Raw genomic sequence first — 16698 nt, forward strand, 5'->3', positions numbered from 1 at the left:
AGAAAAAAGAACTTATTCAAAAGCTTTTATATCTTTTGGCCTTGCTTGCAGGAATGATCTTTTTCTTTCTGAAGGTTCTCCGATAAAGCTTTGATTTTAGTTTCATCCTTCCTAGCCATCTCGCGAACAAGCCGAATTTCCACGAGGGTGGCCATATGACGGTAGACTTCCTGCGAAGCAAACTTGAACTCGGAAAATAGATCTCGGAGACGAAAAGGAAAAATGGCAGAAAAGGCACAAATAAATCACCTGGTTCATCAAGGCAGAGTGCTGCTGGAGAGACAGATTCATCGAAGAACTCAAAAGCGCAGACGAGTCCTGGGAGAGGAAGTCGTCAGAAACAAAGGCGGACAAAGACTCCGAAGCACTTGTGTACTCAATTTCCAATCAAACTGATATTCCCCAAAACTAGAATTCCCTTTTTCACCATCATTTTCTACAGTTGAACACGAATTCAAGGGTGATACGAAAAATACCATTGACAATCACAACAACAAGGATTCCTTCAAATCATATGAGTTTTCCGCTTGGCGCGATATACCGGCATTTAATTCATCTCAAACCACATCAAAAGCCATCTCTGATTAAACAGAAAAATCAAACTGAAAGTGTTTTTCTTTTGGAGATTTGCACGAGATTTAAAACAGAGAATAATTTTGGTGGAAACGGCACAGAATAAGCAGATGAGTGAGAGATTGGATCTCCTCTTGGTTATAGACTTATAGTGTTGTATTTATAACAAGGCTTTTCGGAAACCCTACACCCTTGTCAAGTTTATTTATTGATTCTCACACCTTGTTTATATAAGAGGTTGGAGATACTACTTTAGCTGCTGTTTTCATTTTGTTGTTTAACCAGGCTCAAGTCATATATTGCCCCCGGTAAAAAATTTCGAATGAAAAGATAGTTATATAAAATTAACTTCATTTTATACAAAGACCTACTACCTTAGTCCCTTTTGCTGCAGTTTAACCAGGCCCAAGTCTCCAAGGAGAGGCACCAAAATAACATGATACGTCTCACCTCCCAATGCTAACTTGTTACATAATGTGCATACTATGAATAAACTCAGTAATTCAGTTTTCCCCTTTGAAATCTCAAACAAGTTGGTTTACAATTCAAATTTAGCTGTTTTTTTATTTTTATTTTGGCTAGTTTCCTTTGCACTGTGTGTAGTTGCTAACGACAGTTTCTTGTTACTCTTGTTGTTTCCAGGGGTGTTATAGTAATCATTCATGCAATGTGTAGTTTTTGAAATGTTGTATGTCTTTGATCGTTATATCGTTTGTGTCATGATAGAAGTTTGTGTACGTATATTCAAAAGTTGTTGATCCTAAATTACATGAAAAGGTTTTATTTATTAGACTATTATTGTGTTATTGGTAGAGGAGGGATATTATGTTGATGCCGAAATGGTGTAGTTTTCGATCGCTCTTTGAGCAGTTAGGGTTAGGGTTATTGGGTTTTCTTCTTTCTTTCTATTAAAATGGTTAAGGATGATTTCTCATCGGGTATCAATCCTTAGCGACATGTATCAACTTTGTCAAGTCTGATGCTGAAATGGCGTAATTACTTTATAATGTTTGAGCAATTTGCTGGTGGTGTTTTTTCTTGCAATTAGCAATTAGCAGATGGTGTAATTACCATATCTACAAGGAAATGTTGTCAGTATGGGTTCCTTTTCTTACGCTGCGAGTGTATTTCTAATTGTGTGGCTAAGACAACCATTTCTAATTGTAATGTTTCAGAACAGTCCCCCTGTGTTTTCTAATGCGAATAATTGTTTGGGTGTACTGTCTAGATGAGAAAATGCCATATATTTGGTGCGAATAATTGTTTTGTGCTCATGTAAATACATTTTGGTCTTGTGAATGGCCATATATTGTGCTCATGTAAATACATTTTGGTCTTGTGCTCATGTAAATACATTTTGTTTCTTGTGAACCCCCAAGAAACAGACTTGATTGTTTTTTCATACCTTGCCAGTGTCTTTTATTCTGCAAAACGGTGCAGAATCAATCCCATCTTAGAATCTGTTCTCTGCATTGCTGTGTATGTATTGCTGTTTGTGAAATTTTCAAGCTTAAGAACCGGTGTAGCGGTTCAGATGAGTGGCTATTACTTTTAATTGCCATTCCCATACTGTCTTGCTGGGGAACTCAAAATTGGTTCCACTTCCATCTGGACCCAAATAATATAGCTGGACTGCGTTCTTCCCCTTTTGTTTGACAGCTTTTTTTTTCACGGCCACCAAATCGGCAGGTAGCCGAAATTATAGTTATGGCTGCCACTCATTAAACTCTGAATCAGATCTGAAAGGTATAAATCAATCTGCTTTTGCAATTGTTTTTTGATGTTTCATGTATCGTCAGAATTTTTGATCAAATTTTGGTTGCTTATTGTTGTAGGTAAGATGAACAACACAGATTGGTCCAAATCTTGGTGGTTATGATGATGATTACCTTGAGCTGATTATTAAGGTAACCTAAGAAACCCTAATTCATTCATTCCATGTTTTTAAGAATTTTATTATGTGGGATTTCGTAAGAAACTGATGGATTTGTTCATGTTTCAGTAATGCAGATGTACTGCTTTTTGGGGATGTTACTGAGATAGGTAACACTCAAAAAGCTAATTGTCAAGGTAACCTAAGAAATCCTTGTTTCCCCCTTTCCATGTTTCTCAAAAGTTTATTGGGTGGGTTTTGATTTCGTGTTATTATTTGGTAAGGAACTGATGGGTTTATTCATGTTTCTGCTTTTGAGGGATGTTACTGAGAAAGCTGTTGATGATGGACAAGGATTTACATTTAAGTAGTCTGCTCTCTGCCTCTGTCTTCATTGATGCACTCTTTTTGAAGTTTGATTATAATTATGTTCTTGTTTCAGTGCTAGTAGTAGAGTAGTTTATTTAGTCTTGGAACTTTATTCACCTTTTAACAAATTTATACTGAAAATATATAATTGCATTCAAATTAAGGGGCCATTGATTCACTCACTACTATTGCCACATTCATTGCTGCTCACCCATTGCCCACATCCAAAATCCCACACTTATCCACACACCCATTGCTACACACCCATTGCTGCTCACCCATTGCTGCACACCCATTGCTGCACACCTATTGCCACACATTATGTGGTGAAACCGTGTGAGGTGAAGCGGTGTGCAATGAAACCGTGTGAGGTGAAGCGGTGTATGATGAAGCGGTTTGTTGTGAAGTGGTGTGTGGTGATTTTCATGTACCTCTGTGAACACTAAACCAATATTTCAGTCTCCCTTCCTAAATACTAGTTTAACCTATTCTGAACATATATTACTGCTTTCAATTGAAGGGGCAATTCACTCACTACTATTGCCACATTCATTGCTGCTCGCCCATTGTGGCACACCCATTACCCACACTTATTGCCACACACCCATTTCCTAGCACCTATTGCTGCACACCCATTGCTACACACCCATTTCCTCGTACCTATTGCCTCACACCCATTGCTGCACACCTATTGCCTCACATCCATTGCCACACATTGTGTGAAACCGTGTGAGGTGACCGGTGTGTAGTGAAACTGTGTGAGGTGAAGCAGTGTGTTGTTAGATGGTGTGTAATGAGAATGTGTGTTGGGAAGCGGTGTATGATGAAACCATATGTGGTTATCCATTTTCATGATCTTCATATACCTCCATGAACACGAAACCAATATTTCAGTCTCCCTTCCAGAATACTAGTTTAAATTGAGTTCGATAGATTTTTGCCAGCCCTAATACATGATGTCACTCCAGTAGTATCCTTACAATTTAGTATACTGCTACGAGAAATCTTTACTATATGCTCTTATGAACATGATTAGATGGAAAATCTATTTTATCACGTAGTTTTTGTAATAATGTTTTAAAAATTGATGGAGAAGATGATAAAGCAACAGTACATATTATCTCCATAAACCTCAACTCCAACTTTGTGTTCACTAACTTTTGGTTAAAATTCCTTCTTACTTGGGCGTCGGAGTCCCTTTTCTTTTTTGCAGGTCTCCACTTCAGTAAACTCTAATGTTTCGTACCTCTCTATCTCGTGAATATATGTTCACATATTCTTTTCTGGAAGAGTGTCAGGTAGTTCGCTTATTCCCTTACAAGTACATCAGGAGTTCCACTCCTGCAGATAAACAATATATAAGTTAACTACTGATTAGTATTCTTCTACAAATTGTATGTAGTTGCAAATGGAAGTTTGGTGTTCATTGTTTCCAGTAGGGTGTAGCATGTTAATTATTAGATTTAACATGTTAGACATAGTGTAGTGGAGCCTATAGATTTGGAGTGTAGTGGAGCCTATAGATTTAACATGTTAATTATTAGATTTAACATGTTAATTAGATTTAGAGTGTGGTATGTCGTTAGACTTAGTGTAGTGGAGCCTATAGATTCAACATTCAAGGGAAAAAGTGTTGCCCATAAGGCTTAAACGTTGAATTTTGGCGACGTGGCTTCCCTTGAATCTTGGAGCTCCACTACAGTATGTCTTAGGACTTGGGAGTGGTGTGGTGTATATGGTTTGCGTCTTAATAGAAGTTGGTCTATGTATATTCAGAAGTTGCTGATCGAACATTTCTTGAATTGGTGTATTTCTGTTGCTTTTTGAGCAGTTGGGGATGTATTTTCATGTTAAACAGGTTAAGGCAGATTTACGATTTGAGCAAGGGAAAGTCTGCTTTCTGCAATTTCAAAATCATTTGCCAAATCTGCAATCGTAAACTCATCCAATGTTGACGCCTTGCAACAAATTTGGAATTTCAGCATCAACTTTTTCGCTGATGCTTAAATGGTGTAGTTATTTTTAATCTTTGAGAATTCGTGGTGTTCTTGGGTTTAATAGTGTTTTTTCTTGTCAAATGAGCTTCCTTTCGTATGTCATGAGTATATTCTTTAATTGTGTGTCTAAGACGGCCATTTCAAACCCATTGTAGAGAATGGAATATAATGTGATAATTACTGCATAACTGAACTTCTTTATTCTTTAATTGTGTGTCTGGTCGTAATTTGTTTGGCATATAGTTGTCCCTTGAGAGTTAAGGTCCCAGTTACCAGACATTCTGGAGACTCTGTGCAGGATGATTGTATGTTTCCTGATTTACCAATAATGATCAATTGTAATCTGTTTGGCATATAGTTATCCCTTGTGCTTCATGTTTCAAAAACCTGTGTCCATAAGTGGAGTTTATAAATCCCTCTCTATATATTGTAGCCTTGTTCGCATTGGCAGTAGGAAAGATTCCACTGAAAAATAAAATAGAGTTGAAGATGAGCTATCTTCGGCTTTCTGGGTGAGATACCTACATTTTGGAGTCAGCTGACTCCTTAGTAAACCTGTGTGCACCGGAGGTTTACTAAGGAGTCAGCTGTCTGGGCGAGATACCTACATTTTGGTCTTGTATGCGACCATACACTTATAGTTATGATCCCCACGAAACGACTTGTTTTTCTTTTATAAAGCTTCAATACAGGCCGTCTGTGTTTTCAATGCAAATAAATGATCAATGTAATGTCTAGATGAAAACTGGTATCTGCATCGGTGATTCCATTTTTAACCCATGTCTGGTTGTCTGATGCTATTGTTTGCGTAAAATATACATGATATCACATTATATTATGCAATCTTAGTCGACTATCCAGCTACTAAACTGGATAAGCCCATGTTTTACAGTTTTTTTTTTTGGTTATGTGTGATTTGCTGCTTATTGAGATGGCTCTACGGTGCAGGCTGTAGTCTGTAGAGGAGGGTATGAATTCTTTGCGGGCAGGCAGCTTGTTACAATATTCTCTGCACCCAACTGTTGGGGAGTTTGATAATGTTGGTGCCATGATGAGTGTTGATGAAAACTTAAGGTGCTTGTTTCAAATTCTCAAGCCTGCAGAAGCAAGGGAAAGGCGCATGATGTCTACAAGTATATTATGACCGCAGCTGTTGACACTTCATTAAGTTGCAGAGGTATGTCATATTATTATTCAGTTCTGATATCACAGTATGACGTATGAGTGCTGATCCTTGTAATAACTAGTTCATTGTTATAGGGGACAAATGGATTTTAACTGTCCAATCTTCCAGAGGATATACTTTATAAGTAATTGTTAATTGTTAATTCAAAAAGGAGCCATTATCTTCTGTGGTTGACAAATTCATTTTTGTTGGATGGTCTTTTAGTTCATATCCGTATTCAGTTATTTATGCTGGATTTTTTAGTTTTACTTGAAAATTTAGACATCTATTGAATATCTTATCATTGTTACTAGAATACGGCTCCTTTTTCATGTGTTTGGTATACTTGAGATGATGAGATTTTTGATTCTCATGTCTACCAACTATTTTGCTTGTTTTTTAGTTTTTTGGGAGCAAACAAGTGTTGATTTAACGGAATTATCGTCAGCGGTGGACCTAGGATAGGTCATTGGGGCAATTGCCCCTTCTCCATGACCTATGCTGCCTCTGCCGCTGTTTGTAATTTTGTCGAATTCACACTATGCACTTGGTTGAAACTGGCTTCTTTTTTATTGTTTGGGCAAAGCCATAGAAACTTTTCTGTTGTTGTTTTGAGTCAGAGAAATGGCTTTAGAACATTTCACTGCAGATATGACGAAATAACACATCGCAAAATGGAAATGAAAAAGCTGATCCTTTTTGTATTGGAACTCGAGACTTGCGTTTTTGGTTCTTGTAAGGCTGAGAATAAACTAGTAAAACAGCATCCTAATGAAGAAATTGATCCATAACATTCATGTCTGTGAAACGGATCTTGTGTAAGTGCCCGGAGAATGTCCTTTTCCCTGACACTTTGGGATTTAGTAATTTGTGACATAGTGCCATAGAGGGGGTAGACTTCATTGCATTAGGAATAGGCTGGTCTGGCAGCATTTAAGTGTTAATTATAAGGAATCACCGACAGTGGCGGATGCCCTTAGTAGCTCTGTCGCTGCTGGTAATGTCGTCTAATCAACACGTAGGAATTGAGTAGATATTTCAAAATTTTCTCATTATTTTGAGCAGTGTTGGTGCTAGGCACCAGACTTTGGCGCACACATGAGGCCCTAATTGTAGTCCGTAATTACTCACTTTGGGCATTTTCTAAACTTCTGCATGTGGAGTTTATCTTTCTTAACTTACTGAGTAATTGTAGTCCGTACTTTCTGTTAATTTTTGACATCATGTCAAATGTGGGGTGCTCATGTACATACATTTTGGTCTTGTGAATGGCCATATATTTGTAGTAGGTTCTGAACCCCCAAGAAACAGACTTGTTTGGTCAAATATTGACTCAATATTTCAAAATTTCCCTCATGACTGGAATATTTTCATGGTGTCTACCTGTTGCTTAATTATTTGAATTTTGATAGTATGCATATTGGCAGAGGAGGGATATTACGTTGATGCTGAACTGGTGTTGTTTTTGTTGCTCTTTGAGCAGCAGTTAGGGGTGTTTTTCTTTCTTGTTAAAACGGGTAAAGCTGATTTCTCATATGTGCGAAATATGGTTTTCTTGGTGTAATTATTTTATAATCTTTGAGCTATTAGTGGTGTTTTTCTTGCTGGATGGGGTAATGTTGATCTACCATATCTGCAATGAAATTTTGTCAGTCAGGGTTCCTTTTCGTGTATTTCTCATTTTTGTCTTATGCCGTTGTTTATGTAAAATATACATGCTTGATACTACATTATATTCCGCAAGTGTGGAGGCCGAGGTGTTTGCAGCTTTGAGAAGCATTGCTTCGGTGCAAACGAGGGGAACTGTAAAAGGGACTTTGCACTCAAAAAGTGAACAAAAGTTAGCCCTATTAGCCCTGAACAAAAGTTCACTCGAAGGAAGAGAATTCCTGGTGCTAAATTTGTCGTTAACAATCATGAACAAATGTCATGCTTGCTTAATTATCTGGTGTTTGGATTTAAGCTCAACTGCACAATATTTGTCATGGAAGAAATAACAGTAAAAGAAAGATATAGACATGGTAAAAGATTTAGTATCATTTATTAACATTTTAGCACACGACCATATTTAATTTTTCCACATACAATTAGCGACCCCCACTGCAACCACATCTACTAATCTCCAATACGGGAACCACCATTTCTGTTTCTTGAGAAGCAAAACAAAGAATAGACCCCAAAATCCAACTGCAAACCCCAAGGAAACTATAGCATACTGCAACAACTTATCTTTTGCATCCTCTTTATCATCTTCATGACCTTCATTTGGAGAATTCCCATCAGTAGCGTCAGTTCTCTGATCAGCCTCGCAAGTATTATTTGTGTAGAAGCCACACAACAAACTGTTGTTGAGATATGCTGAACCATCTCCACTCAATGTATCAAAGTGTGGTCCTCTTGGGATCCTACCACTCAAGTTATTGTAAGATAGGTTCAGTCTCTCAAGAGAATTCATTGATGCTAAAGAGTATGGGATAAGTCCAGTTAATTTGTTGAAACTCAAATCCAAGGATTCTAAACCATTCATGCTTCCAATACTTTGTGGTATAACGCTGGAAAAGCGATTGTGTGATAAATTAAGTGTGGAAAGCCCTTTCAGTAGACCAATCTCTTCTGGGATATTGCCTTCAAGATTGTTACAAGATAGATCAATCCCAGAACTATATGCATACAGTTTCTTAAACTGTATCATGATCCCTTTGATCACCATCTGCAATTGCACGTCAATTCTTGAACTGTCTTGCACAGTTAGCAAAGATGCATCCTTAGGTCTACTTCTTAGCATCATTAAGTTTCCTATTTTCCTAGGAATTAACCCGTTTAGATTATTCCCCGATAAATCTAATATTTGGAGTTTTACCAAATGACTGAACTCTTGAGGGATTGACCCATTGAACTTATTTGACCTTAAGGAAAGAATGCTCAATCGGATATCCGAACCCAATGCACTGGGTATACTGCCTTCGAAGTGGTTATTCGCTAAGTTGAGAACTTGCAGCTCTGGAAGTTTACTGATGAAGCTAAGAGGAGTACCATCCAGAATGTTGTCATTAAGTTGAAGATATGACAATGATTGTAGTAGTTGAAGCTCATTTGGAACATTTCCCGTGAGGTTATTGTTGCCGAGGTTTAGAGACACAAGATTTCGCGAGTACCCTATACTAGTAGGTATAACCCCGAAAAGTTTGTTGTTTGAAAGGTTTATATATTCAGGATTAGACTCTGAATCTCTTGAAAATATGGAAAATGGGATCGAACTTGAAAGTTCATTGCCAGCTAGATTGATGTAATAAAAACTAGAAAGTCGTTTTCCACAATCTGTTGAGATTTCACCAGTGATTTTATTATATGATACATCAAATGAGGAAAAGGCACCAACAACGTTCGGTGGAAGAGGCAGTCTACCATGAAGTTTGTTGTTTGACAGATGAAATGTAGAGAAATTGAGTTTGGAGAAACAAGTTGGAATAATTCCAGTTAGGTGATTATGAGACAAGTCCAAAGACTTTAGATTACTCAATTTACAGACGAAAAAAGAAGGGAATAAGCCTTCTAGATTGCATGATTGTAAATTCAAATCCTCTAGATTAAATTTAGAGTATAGATGGAAATGTCGATCTATAACCACAGTTAACCTATTTGAACCCAGGCTTAGAACCTTCAAATTAATAAAACTAATCAATGAAACAGTACCCTCAATCGAGTTTCCATCAACTATAAACGCAGTAAGGTTCTTGAGGTTTGTTAGGCAACTTGGTACGAATTCTGTTATGTTATTATTACTTAAATCAAGTTCTTGGAGAGAATACATCTCGCAGATTGATTTGGGTATGGAACCTTGGAGATTATTTCCAGACAAGCCGAGCATCCTTAAGGATTTTAGATTGGATATTGAGGAATGGATATAACCTGTTATTGAGTTGTAAGAGAGGTCGAGAGATTGCAATTGGGAAAGATTGGAGATTGAAGAAGGTAAAGACCCTTCAAACCAACAAAAAGAAGCATCAAAGTCGACCAATAATGGCGCATTGGAAATTGAGTCCGGGATTGATCCACTTGCATTAGTATCTGATATAGAAAGTCTTTGAAGTTTAGGCCATTTTTGTTGAAACATTCTAGTTAGATCAGGAAGAAGATTAGGATTAAAACTCACATCAAATTTTGTAAGTTGAGGAAGATAAGGAACTGAACCTTGTAGTCCACAAAAAGATAAGTCAAGAATAGAAAGTGAAGTTAAATTCACTAGCTGTACTGGTATGTGGAAATTTAGATCATAATTGCCGCTCAACGTGAGAGAAGATAGACGAGACAGATTGTAAAACTCATGGGTGGGAAAATCTGTGCTTGCTAAATTACAATGACTGAGATCAAGAATCCTAAGATTAAAAAGATAGGAAATTGATTCAGCAAAATTCTTTTCGGAAGACGCCGCCTCATGTAAATCAATGCCTCTCAATCTTAACACCTTTAGATTTACTGACCCTCTTAACCATTTTATAGATGACAATTCTAAGCAAGAACCAGAGTATTTTTCTCCCTCTATATAACCACAAGATATGTCGAGGTATCGTAAGGACGATAAGTTGGTTAATGGTGTCGAAACTGGACCAGAGAAGTTTGAGTAGGAGAGATCAAGATGCACGAGTTTCGTGAGAGCATAAAATAGAAAGGGGATTTTTGATTCCTCAAAATTGTTGAAGGCAAGATCAACATACTCGAGATGACTAAGGTTGACAAAGGAGGAAGAGAATTTACCTCGCAATGCAGTATTTGGCGGTGCCACATGATAGTTATAATCATTGTAGAAGGTTTCAAGGTCTGTGTTACGGAGGTTTATGGAGATAACATGAGATGAATCACCGGAACATCCCACTCCTTGCCAATCGCAACAGTTACGATATTTGTTGTCATCTAGCCATGAAGATAAACGATTCGCAGGGTCCTCCAATGAGAATTTGAAATCAAGGAGTGCTCTTCTTTCCTGTTCATGGCAAGCTAATGGGCAGTGAGTGATGTTAATTAATAAAAAGAGCAAGAACTGTAGAAAGAGTGAATTCATAGCTAACTCTAATTCAAGAGTTTGCTGGATGAATGGATGTGCAGAATGGCTTCGGTATAAATAAAAACAGCAATTCACTGCATTTTAAGCGTAAGAACTCCAGCTTGTTCAATTACCCCAAATCACTTTGAATTTTCCTTCACAACGACTAGAGCTTGACTTGGAAACTCATCAGTTAGCTAATTTTTCTTTGTGCATGTCCCAGCCCATGATTGATGTGTTTGTGGAATTTTCTTTTAGAGATGAGATTTGAGATTCCCGTGGACATGGTAGAACTGCAGGTGGTGAAACGTGATCCACACACTGGAGACTTAACAGTCTGTTGAGAAGTCAGGTTCAATCCTAACACTCATCAAATATAGACACAACAGCCTCAAACTGAAAGACTAATCTAGCTATACAGTCAACCTGTGGTTGTCATGAAAGAACGACTAATCTAACTATTAGTTTGACTTGTAGAACTGCAAGTGGTGACACGTGATCCACACACTGGCATCCGTGAGGTTCAATCCTAACAGTTCAAAATTAATGAATCTAGCCCCACGTAAGTCTCCCAAACTGGAGCCAGTTTATCAAGAGACCCCAGATGTGGGTTCTTAAATTACACATCCAACTTGTTGAATTATCAGAATCAAATTGATTTTTTTTTTTTTTATTTAATTGACTAGGCTAGAGTTCGCTTGACTTGAAGAAGTGCAAGTGGTGAAACGTGATCCACAAAATTCAAAGCAATTTCCATCTCCGAACAAAAATGCTAGTCGAGAGTCATGACTTCCTCTTATGGTGCAGAAACGAGACATAGGGAGACGGACTAAAGAGTAAAAGCTAGACCAAAATCAAATCCCAGACTATATTTGGTTTGGGACCAAGACGAAACTCAAATATAGTCGAGCGAACGTATAATGTACGTTTGTTAAGCGGCAAAGTTATCAAGTACGCTTCATGTGAAGCGGTTGTATATTCCTCGTTACATGGTGAGGCGAAGTTATAAAGTACGCTTCGATGGAGCGTTGGTAACATGTACGCCTCATGACAGGGGTAGGTATTAGGTTCTCCCCTGTGAGACGAACAATAAACATTCGCCCCATTTAAGCGTTAGTATAGTTCACGCCTCATTGCAGGATGTGGTAATAGGTTCGCCCAAATAGTGATCAAACCATGTAAGGCACAAACCAAGAATAGTGGAACACAGTGGCTGCCATGATAGTGATCAAACCAACCAAATGGGTAATGCCAACAAAGTTGGTAGGAATTTCTGACCATTTTAATGTGAGAAATTTTAATGTGAGAAATCTTCTGACCATTTTAATGTGAAAAATACCAATAGCAATTAAGAAAACAAGTTTTCTATCCAAAATACATCAACCAATTCTTTACTATATAAAGGAGAATAACTTTGCTGACGTGTCGGCACCATATTCAGCGTTACGAATACTCAAAAATTATGAAGCCACGTCAGAAGCCTTTAAAGAGAGTTGGGCCTCGAAAAGACACAATCATGAAGGGTGTGTTTCGAAGATTTATAGCACGATTGTATAGACAGAAAGCCTTATCAAATATGATCAAAACATATTCAGTCTGATATAGTACCTGATCTATTGCACGCACAAAATAAAGGTTTGTTAACCGAAAGTCTATTAGAGGATTGTTAAAATGCAATATTTCCCGAAGAAATTGATGGCCCTTTGCATTGGATTCTCTTTGTATTTTTTCTTGATTCTAATAGTTTTTGGGTGTTTGGATTGGATATGCTGAAAAGTATATATTCTTTTCGAATTATTTGTTAACTGTTGATATATTCATTTTAAGTTCACTTGAGTTCGCCTCAAGTAATTGTGTCAAAAAGACTAGGACGGCATTATTTGCGCTTAATTTGTTTGTTCTTTTTTATGAAATAGAGTCTACTTCTTTTCTTTGTTTCATACAGTGCAACGTTCAACGGGCTTGATATGCAACATGTGCACCAATTCTAGGTGTCCAACGAAACCCCAACAGAATCAGGTCAATCATTAGATTTTGATACTGAAAAGAGTTCAATTGTATTTCACAAGATGGCTTCCGAGGACTTATCAGTGTTTTAGACAATTTGAGAAGACATATTTTGTTTTAAATGGAGCAAGTAAAAATCATCGTGATACACGAGGATTGCTGAACCATGTAATTTGTGTGTAGAAATTGTTTTTACCGTTTCATTTATAACGCTTAGGTAACAAATATTTGTTTTCAAATTAAACACGTATTGTGTGTGACTATTACTGTTTTACGAACCAAGTTTCTTAATGACTATCCAAACCACAAATCACTTTCTAATGCACAAGATAATCAATTATATTTATAGCATTCTTAAATAACAAAACACACAAATCATTTTATCCACCAGCTACAAAAGTTGAGAACATAGCCAAACCCCTGAAAGGCCTAGGGTGCAAACAGCTTCTACAAGTTATTCGTTGTACTCTTCACATTCAATGGCCTCCTTTACTGCTGCCCCAATCTCCACTTTTATCATCGGACTCTCTTACACACCTCTTCAAGCTGTTTCTGGCATCCATCTTTTTTTCTTGAACTTCTTCAGAAAAATGTTACATAAAAAGGGTATCTGCTCCTAGGCTAAGCTGTTGCGAGTTGTCTTTTAATCCAAGCAGGCATCCAACCATATATATATAGCCTCACCAGTAATCCAATTTTCACTTGCTTCAACATCCATTTCAGTCTTCTTCTCTTTCTTGTCTTCCATTAATTAATTGCTTGACAAAAACTTGTTCTTCAACCTATCGGGCTTTCCTTCCATTCACAACTTGCTGTAACTTTTTCTTTCGCTTTAATTCATCTAATTTTCTTACGGATATGTCCGCTAGCTTTTTCTTTCCTTCTATTCCTAAGTTCAAGATGCGATGTGTTGCCGTCTCTTCAATTCTATGCAAGGAAGTTTCAGTTGTAGAACATGCCATCTAAGTGGTTCATCAAAAATATTGATTTCCCTGCAAAACAATACATATTTGTATGAAATATCAAAATTCACAACACAACTATCATAATACTTAAAGCAAAGAGATTATGTAGAAAAATAAAAATACAGCACAATTTATATAAGTTTGTTGTTGTTGTTGTTCACCTGGACTAACACATGAATGGAAACACCTAAACAACAGCACAAATATTTGCACCGTTTTATCCGCACAAGTAACCACCATGTAAAGAAATGACACCTGCAAGAAAAATAGCAAGCAATAACACTATTTAGATACAGGCCAAAGCAATTGAAAAGGGGGGAACTATCTATCCCACTGAATGTATAACCTAAAAAAATTCAAACTCCATTGATTTACATCTTACTAAAAAAAGGTCGAACATTTTAACATTATGATCAAAGCTACATAAATTGAAGCAAAAATTCCCCAAAAATAAATTTTTGAACCCAATCAGTATACCTAAGAAGGTGTAGTCTTCAGAAAATCTCACAAGTCGTGAGTATGCGAAACTACACATTACAGCGGATCTCATCCTTTTCTTTGGAACAGCCTGGTTATGGTTATAGTGTGCTTTTGATAGGATAAGTCATTATGACATGATTCATTCTACATATGCAATCGAGATCAACATCAAAATCCATCTCCGGTTGAAATGAAAAATCAGAAACTTGAAGTGTTTGTTCTTGGAGATTTGGAGGAGATCGAAAACAGGGAGTGGTTTAGGAAAAGCGGCGCAGAAGAAGAAGATGAGTGATGGATTGGATCTCCTATAACCAGTGTGTATTTATAACAAGGCCCTTCCGGAAACCCTAGGCCCTTGTCTAGTTTTACTGTTCTCACACCCTCTTTACACCGGAGGTTGGAGATACTAATTTCTCCTTCGGCAGTGAGAGAGACCTAGGCACGACTGTAGTTCAGGTGAATGATCACGGGAATACTTGATGAGAAATATGCAGTCATCCAATTGGGAAGAAACCTTCATCATTTGCAAAAATTAATTTGGGTGGTCTTTTTATTAAGGCGTTTCAGATGCCGAAACCAGAGTCAGTTCCAAAATTTAGAAGCAAAACTGTTTTGCTTCATGAAAAATCTTTACTTTAAATGATGCAACTTGTTATGGATATATCTGCTAGCCATTTCTTTCACTCTATTCCTAAGTGCAAGCTGCCATATGTCCCTGGTTAAGGCATCTCTTCAATTCTATCTTGACGTGGAACTACACAGTCAACTGAGGGCTCAGTGGTTCATCAAAAGTGTTGATTTCCTTGCAAAAGAACAACTACAATATCAAACAAACAATACAAAAGGTCATATTTGTATGGAACATCCAAATTCACAACATATCTATTCACCATAAATCAAAGAGATTACTACCAACAGTAACATTTGAAAAGATCAGCTAACTTACCCGATCTATATCCTTTCTTAAGTAAAAAAAAAAAAAAAACCTAGCAGATGCATGTGTACCCTTTCTAATGTAATTGCTCACCTATTTGCAGCCTCGAATCAACTGAACTATCCAAACGTATAGAAACGGCACCTGCAAGAAAAACAGGAAGCCAAAGCATTGAGAAGGGGAGAACTATCCCACTGAATGATCTATAAAATTCAGAGATTTTTAACTAACTCCATGGATTTAACACACATAGAAATAGCATTTTCTACATCTTAAGTTACATTTTAACATTATGATCAAAGCTGTAAGAATTGAAGCAAAAAAATTCCCACAAAATAAATTGAGATTTCAAAATTTATAAACCCAATCAGTATACCTTGCAGGGTCATCATCAGCCCAAGTCACAGAAGCTTCGGTTCCTAGGAAGTTGAAATCTCTTATAAATAGGGATTTCATTCCTTTCCTTGAAACCACCTCCAGATGGTGCGTTTTCGAGAGGATAAGTCATTATGACAGGCGGACATCCACATCTATGATTCTCAAGGTTAACATCAAAAGCCATCTTTGATTCAACTGAAAAATCAAACTGAAAGTGCGTTTCTTTGTTGGAGGAGATTGTAGACAGAGAGTGATTTTGGGGGAAAACGGCGCACAAGAAGATGAGGGATCTGCTGTACCTAGTAGTTTATTTATAACAAGGCTTTTCCAAAATCCTAGGCCCTTGTCAAGTTTAGTTATTCTGGAGTTAATTAGTATTTGGGTCGTAAATTTTGGTATGTCTTTGAGTTTGGATCGTAAGTTTATCCGTTTTAGAGTTTGGGTCGTTGACCCCGTTAGTCAACGAAGTCGCTGGTCAAACTGTTAGTTAAAGTTTGGGAGGACTGAGTCCCAACAGCTGCAGTTTCACTAGTACCTCTGCCTCCAACACTAGTACCTCTACCTACAGCACTAGTACCTCTGCCTCCAACACCTCCAGTTCTACCTCCTCTGCCTCTAACAGCTCCAATAGCACCGCCTCCTCTGCCTCTAACAGCTCCACGTGCACCATTCCTTCCTCCCCTGCCTCTAACAACTGCAATAGGTGGAATTCTACCTCTAATAACTCCTCCATTAGTACTGCTATTGGTGTTGATACCAAAGCCTGTGGTCCTTACTCCAGCAGTTTGCCTTTGTGGTCTAGAAGAACCAACTTCTGTAGAAATGTTAGCTTCCTCATCGTTACGAGGCCTTCTCTGATGTGGACCATAGATTATATTCACACATGTACGAGGATATCTTCATTATTTCACAGACT

The 16698-nt window shown here is 37.5% G+C and overlaps 1 protein-coding gene across 1 annotated transcript; it reads right to left on the reverse strand.

The window, feature by feature from the left end:
* Positions 1-8045: 8045 nt before the first annotated feature.
* Positions 8046-11036, reverse strand: LOC113311278 (LRR receptor-like serine/threonine-protein kinase GSO1). The gene has a single exon (XM_026560119.1). The coding sequence runs from the start codon at positions 11034-11036 to the stop codon at positions 8046-8048; it is 2991 nt and encodes a 996-aa protein (XP_026415904.1).
* Positions 11037-16698: the final 5662 nt, after the last annotated feature.

This window comes from Papaver somniferum, chromosome 9, assembly GCF_003573695.1.
Source record: "Papaver somniferum cultivar HN1 chromosome 9, ASM357369v1, whole genome shotgun sequence".
In the NCBI taxonomy this organism is placed as follows: domain Eukaryota; kingdom Viridiplantae; phylum Streptophyta; class Magnoliopsida; order Ranunculales; family Papaveraceae; genus Papaver; species Papaver somniferum.

Bases quoted from the DNA above. Each gene is read 5' to 3' on its own strand.
- LOC113311278 (XM_026560119.1), bottom strand. From the start codon at position 11,036: ATGAATTCACTCTTTCTACAGTTCTTGCTCTTTTTATTAATTAACATC.